Consider the following 6205-nt stretch of genomic DNA (forward strand, 5'->3'; position numbering starts at 1 on the left):
TAAAATTTTTTTGTCACATTTCTTTTAAAATAAGTATTTTTAGAATTAAAAGTCAAATATAAAATAATTTATTTATAAATTATTTTTAATATAAATATTTATTATTTAAACTATTTTTTTAAAAAGAGTTTAATTAGACTGATTACCCAAACTAAACCTTACTCGTGCCGGATTTTTTTTTTCTTCACAGATTGTATATATGAATATAATTTTTCTTGGATGAAGAATTTTTTGTGGCTATAAAGTAGTGACTGTATGTGTATACGATTGCTTGCCAAATTAATTATTATATATATATGTGGCGTTATTACAAAAAATATCTGTACCTACCTCAGCATTTCCCAAATCATCCCAAAGCCGAAGAATAGTTGCCGAAGAAGAAATTATATCTGGGATTCCGTCTATGATTTTAACATTTTCACTGCTCAATCCTTCACCCAACATAAAGAAAATGTGAACCAGCACAATATGCACCCCACAGCTTATTATTCCATTTTTCAAGTACTCTTCAGAACTTGGACTCTTCCCTGAAGCAAACCATTTTGCTTCAACTAAGAAGGCTTTGCACAATCTCTTCCACTGCACCAAAAATTATTGGATATATATATAATCCCTTAAGTCCACATTCTGTAATAATAATAATAATAACATATTTTTTTGTTATTTCTAATTTCTTTTAAACGTACAATATATACTTTGTTCTATTTATATGTCACTTTTTATTTTCTTCTACGCATTTAAAAGATTGGTGATGGATGCATGGTACACCTGGTTTGTCAACATGTACCGTCAATTTCAAGAGAATATATATAAAAAAACGTGATAATGATAAATAATAATGATGTAGATACAACAATTCATGTGTGTGTTTTTTTTATCAACTTTAAAAGAATTTATTTTATAATATGATCTTAGAACTTTTATAATTTAAAAGTTTAAAATTTAATTTTTATTAATCTTTAAAAAAATATTTTAAAAATGTGTTACAGATATAACTATTATATATTAATAGAAGAGAAAATAATATAATAAAGGATAAAGTAAAAAAAGAAATTAATTTTACTGCGTTTCTAAGAAAATTGTTGGCATCCCATCCATGTTTTTGGTAGATCTTGAAGCTGATTTCATTAGTAAGATCATAGAGGACCCTAAAGCATATTCTCATGTAATCTGGTAACTCATCAGCAACTGTAACATCCCATCTGCATTATTATATATTAAGCAATAAATTAAACAAACCATAATTTTTGGTTTCATAGTTATCTTTCAATAATATATATATGTAATTAGTGAAACATATGTACCTAGAAACAACATCAGTGAAAAGAGTGAGTTCATCTAAAGTCCCATACACATCGAAAATGTCATCTATTATGTATATGAAAGAGATTGATTTAGTTAGATCAATCCTCTCTTCTGAGAAATTAGGATCTGAGAGGCATGCCAACGACCAAATGTACCATTTCAATGGTTGATTTCTTGCATACTGTAACTCATTGGGTAAACCAAGTTTTGTCCACCATCTGTACATGAAAAAGAATATTATATTTTTATTTTATTATGAATATTTAAGATTAGGTGAAAATCAGGTCCAGTCGACTTTACGTGAAATTGATAGCTAAGAGTCGTTAGATGAAAATTTAGTCAAATCAATTAAATCATCTAATGGCTCTCATTTATCAACTTTACGAGAAATCTACTGAATCTGAGTTTCCACCTTAAGATTATATATTTATTTTTAATAATCATAAAAATAACGAACATTCCAAAATAATCAAACTAGCACACTTACTTAGAGATTTGAATGATTTCCTGCTGGTGTAAGCGTTGCAACAAAGTGAAATCCATCTTTGCAAGTGCTTTTAAGGAACCAAACCATTCATTATTATTATTATTCATGCCACCATGAAAATTTCTTAAGAAATCTCTGGCAGTGAACATTGGCAAGCTTTTGTGGAAAGGGTTTTCAATAGTGCTCCTCACAAACTTGGCTTCATCATCATCATTGTCAAGGTAAGCCAACCTTTCCTTCAAGAACTTGCAACTGAATTCTCCAGCTTCATCTAGCATGTCTTCTCCCTTTATGCTTATTTGTGAGGCTTCATATAATTCCATCATTCCCTTCACGATGTCTCCTCCTCCTCCTACTAATAGTTCTTGCCTGAATTTTCCTTCCTTGTCTCTGAACTTTTCAAACACCTCTGCGGATGTTTAATTTCCATTGATCATGATCAAATAAAGTACAAATAAGAGGAGTGATCATGCGAAGTTATCCTTATAGAAAAAGGATAATTAAGAACTATTAAATAATTTAATATGTTTAATTAAATTTAACTATTCTCAAATTATTGGACACATGTATATGAAGTTGTATGAAAATTAAACAACTTAATGTGAATAATTATCTATAAATAAATCATATATGCATACGTATACATATATAACAAATTTTTTGAAAAAGATAAATATGATAAAAATTTATATACATTTATTTTTAGTTATTTTTATGTAGAATTAATAATTGAGAATTATTAAATGAGAAGTGCTAACAGATTAGTAGAATTTGTGATGTGTAGTTATCAATTAATCATTATTAATATTTTTAATGATGTGAGATGATATCTAATGATGTAGGATTAGAGCATCTCCAACGATAAATAAATGAAAGATCCGTTTATGGGACCCGTTTACAGTTTGTCTGACAAAAAATGAAGACCAACCGTTAGAACAATATAAACATGAATTTCAGCACATTTTTCAAAGCAAGCAAAGCCTTGATCAGAGAGATTTAGTTTATTTTTATTTTAATCAATCATATTCTAACATGTGGCACTTAAATTAAGCATAATATGTTATCAATAAATGACTGATCTTTATCTTATTATATACCAACTTATTTAACTTTACGCATATAATTAAATATTATAATTATTTATAAATTAAATACGAAAAATTAATTATATTTATTTTAAGTATTTTAATTAATTAATTAAGTAAAACCACAACAAGGACTAAAGTTAGTTTCTCCTAATGGAGAAGAGAGAGATATTTTGAGTTTCTATTTACAAATTATGACACAAAAGTTGATGTGGAGTTACCTTTTATAATAGGTGAGTCATAAACAAGAACGGAGATGAATTCTTTATTGGAGATGATCTTACTCGTTTTTTCTTTTAATGATTAAATGTTGACTAAATTTTAATAAAAATATGCCTTCCGGACTTTTTTTTATTAAATATATAATTTGATTTTTTTAATTAAATTATCCGTTAATTTCTAACTATTAATTTTACGTAAAATTAAATGTATTATTAATAAATAAGATAAATGTTAAGAAAACATTTGAAGAAAAAAGATGAATAATTAGCATACCTGGAGGCACAAAGTGACCTTGTTGTCTGAAGAGACGAAAGGAGAGAGCAAGGTGATGAAGATGATGGTGGGCAAAGGCACCCCCATGACCAAAAGTGGTGGAAATGACGACATAGTCCCTCTGTAAGAATGAATGAATTTCCTCTTGAAAGTGGTAATCAACATTTAGACGCTGCATTGCATCAATCATTTGCATTCCTTGCAGTGAATTATTATTTTCACTAAGTAGTGCATGCTTCAGTTCCATCAGTTTCTGTGCATGATTAATGCTTATATCATCCTGAAAAACAGTTCTTTGGTTTTGCTGAAGAATGTTCCATTGGTTAGCATGAGAAAGATGTGCCTTTGTTGCAACATAATGAGGCTTTTTGAAAGATGTTGGGAAACACCATTTTGAATAATGGAGGGCCATGGCACACAATTGGTTATGATGGTAGGGATTGGATTTGAATAATAACATGATTCATGCAGGTATTTAAAGGACCCTATAACCACTTTCCTTTCTCTCCTACATTCCATCATTGCGACCCTACATACCTCCACTAACATATTGTAATCATGAACTGATAGACAAAACTTGAAACTTTTATAATTGAATAATATGTTAAAGAAAATAACTAATTATTTATTTATAAGACAATTTGCTACAAATTACTGTATATTAATATATAGATATTTGTTGGGTTTTTTTCTCTCCTTTGTGAGGCCCAAGCCCAACATTTTGGGGGTGTATTCTTGCATCCTAGTGTCACAACCCTAATTCAGTTTTTGAGGGTTATTGAGAGTGATAGAGAGTAGCCACAAAAGAGAGAAAGAAAGGGAAAAACAGAATTCCCGTTTTTGTCCAAAGCAGCAAATTTCAAATGGCAGTTTCTCAGTTGTTCACCGTTGGATCGGCTTGAAATTTAAACTGCATATTCCTATCATCTTGTTCTTCATTCTGAACGGTGGAGATTTTAATTGGAGGTCTGCAGAGAGAGAAATTGGCTTCGACATTAGCTCTGTTTTTTTGGGTATATTTGATCTTCTTGCTTCTTATTTGTGAGCTTTGGTGCTTTGATGTTTTGACTGGTTATATGCACATTTTTGTGCTTTGTTTGAGACTCTCTTGTACCTCATTTGATTATAGTGGAACTATTTTATTGGTCTTGATGATTCGTAATTTTTACCTCTCATAATTGGAGATTTTTCACATTAAAATTTCGGTATTTTTATTATTGTTTTACTTGCTATGTTTGCTTATTTACAGTTGCTACCATATTGTGTTGTGAATGTTTTTATATTATTCTTGTAGTTGGATATTTGTATTATTTCTGCCGCAACTAGACTCTTTTATCATAGTGGTCGGTTTTAATTTAAAGAATATTATTAATTGATTGTTAATATAAAAGCATAATCACCATAAAACTGGCAAAGTTAAATAAAAAATTAAGATTTTAGTTGAACTTACAGAACTTTTAACTTTGACAGATCTCCCAAAAATTCAGGCAGAGATCCTTCCAACTCGTTATTAGATAAATCCCTGAAACATGAACACATAAATTTATTGGTAAAAATAAGTGGCATACTTCAACTTATTAACACAACATTAATCAGCCACGATTATAGGTTATCACTGCTTACAAGTATTCTAGTTCCGTGAGACATGAGAATGATGAATTTATCTTCCCTCTCAGTTTGCTTGAGCTCAGATTCCTATATTATAATTCATAATATAATTCGGCAACCAACCCATACATTTAAGTTGAAATAAATTGCAAGATAAAAATGAACATGACGATGATGATGGTGCATACAATCAAGCAATGGCTTAATTAATTTGACATTAATATTAGCTTATTAGTACTTACAATGACGTGATCCTTGGATTGGTTTGATAGTTGCAAGTGAGACCCTCCCATGCAAATTGATCTGGAAGACATGGATCTCCTTGCCAACTTAACCTAGATATCTGGTACGCACTTTTGATGTCCTTCATACCACCAACTAATAATAAACACAATTCACCATCCTAATTAATTAAGTTAAACAATTTCTTAAACCTTCCTTAAAACCCAAGTTATAAATTATTTAGTTTAGTTTTACAAAAATGTTATTCGTACACTAAAATCAGCCACTAATATATTTATATATAAATATATGTGTGGTTTAATTTATTTTTAATGCGTATTTATATTTCAATATGTATTTTATACTAGTAGTTAATTTTAGTAGCTGATTTTGATGTATATATAATATAGTTATTAATTTTAATATATTAATAGTGTAAAATATTTTATAGCCCAACTAGTCATTTAATTATATTTGTTCTTTACTTCCTTTAAATGACTATTCACGCGATTAATATATAAAATAATTATTTTTAGTGATGTAACATTATGTAATTGAATATACATAAAAAATTTATTTTACAATGTCAATAAGTGTATTAGAATTAAATTTATATACATAAATTAATGTATTGTTTAACATGCTCATCCAAATATTCATTTATTCTAACCTCAGAAAAAGTAAAAGTCATTTAAAAATTTTAAATGAATGTGTTAATTAAAATAATTCTACCCCATAGTTTATATAGACTTTTATTTATATATGAAAAAATATAATTAACATGGAAGAATTTATACTTTTTGTTCATCAATATGATATACCAAAATTTAACCACTAAAATAACTCACATATTTATCTATAAAAACCTAAAACATTTAATATTAATGTAACAATTATATTATGTATATACTAAAATCAATTAGCAATATAAAATAAAATAAATATTAAAAAATTATTAAAATTTATTATTTTTTATCATCACTTAATTATTAATATAATTTTT

General features: G+C 27.9%; 2 protein-coding genes across 2 annotated transcripts in view; both read right to left on the reverse strand.

Annotated features, from left to right (window-relative positions):
• The window catches only part of LOC107468751 ((3S,6E)-nerolidol synthase 1), a 4594-nt gene extending 789 nt beyond the window's left edge, over window positions 1-3805 (reverse strand). The window contains exons 1-5 of the mRNA XM_016088112.3: window positions 3373-3805; window positions 1793-2201; window positions 1305-1523; window positions 1064-1202; window positions 331-579 (exon numbers count right to left, since the gene is read on the reverse strand). Coding sequence (XP_015943598.3) covers window positions 331-579; window positions 1064-1202; window positions 1305-1523; window positions 1793-2201; window positions 3373-3784 — 1428 coding nt within the window. The 5' untranslated portion in view covers window positions 3785-3805. The remainder of the gene's footprint in view (window positions 1-330; window positions 580-1063; window positions 1203-1304; window positions 1524-1792; window positions 2202-3372) is intronic.
• Window positions 3806-4749: 944 nt separating this feature from the next.
• LOC107468526 (putative receptor-like protein kinase At3g46340) lies at window positions 4750-5460 on the reverse strand. Its single transcript, XM_052255886.1, has 3 exons — window positions 5223-5460; window positions 4996-5067; window positions 4750-4894 (listed from the first exon to the last, which is right to left on the reverse strand). Exons 1-3 carry the CDS (start codon window positions 5348-5350, stop codon window positions 4819-4821), a joined length of 276 nt encoding a protein of 91 aa, XP_052111846.1. The 5' UTR covers window positions 5351-5460; the 3' UTR covers window positions 4750-4818.
• Window positions 5461-6205: the final 745 nt, after the last annotated feature.

Source organism: Arachis duranensis, chromosome 10, assembly GCF_000817695.3.
Source record: "Arachis duranensis cultivar V14167 chromosome 10, aradu.V14167.gnm2.J7QH, whole genome shotgun sequence".
Lineage (NCBI taxonomy): Eukaryota > Viridiplantae > Streptophyta > Magnoliopsida > Fabales > Fabaceae > Arachis > Arachis duranensis.

Bases quoted from the DNA above. Each gene is read 5' to 3' on its own strand.
- LOC107468526 (XM_052255886.1), bottom strand. From the start codon at position 5,350: ATGAAGGACATCAAAAGTGCGTACCAGATATCTAGGTTAAGTTGGCAA. The intron at 5,068-5,222 runs GTAAGTACTAAT...ATTATAATATAG, and splicing joins AATCCAAGGATCACGTCATT to GAATCTGAGCTCAAGCAAAC. The intron at 4,895-4,995 runs GTAAGCAGTGAT...TTCATGTTTCAG, and splicing joins CTCACGGAACTAGAATACTT to GGATTTATCTAATAACGAGT.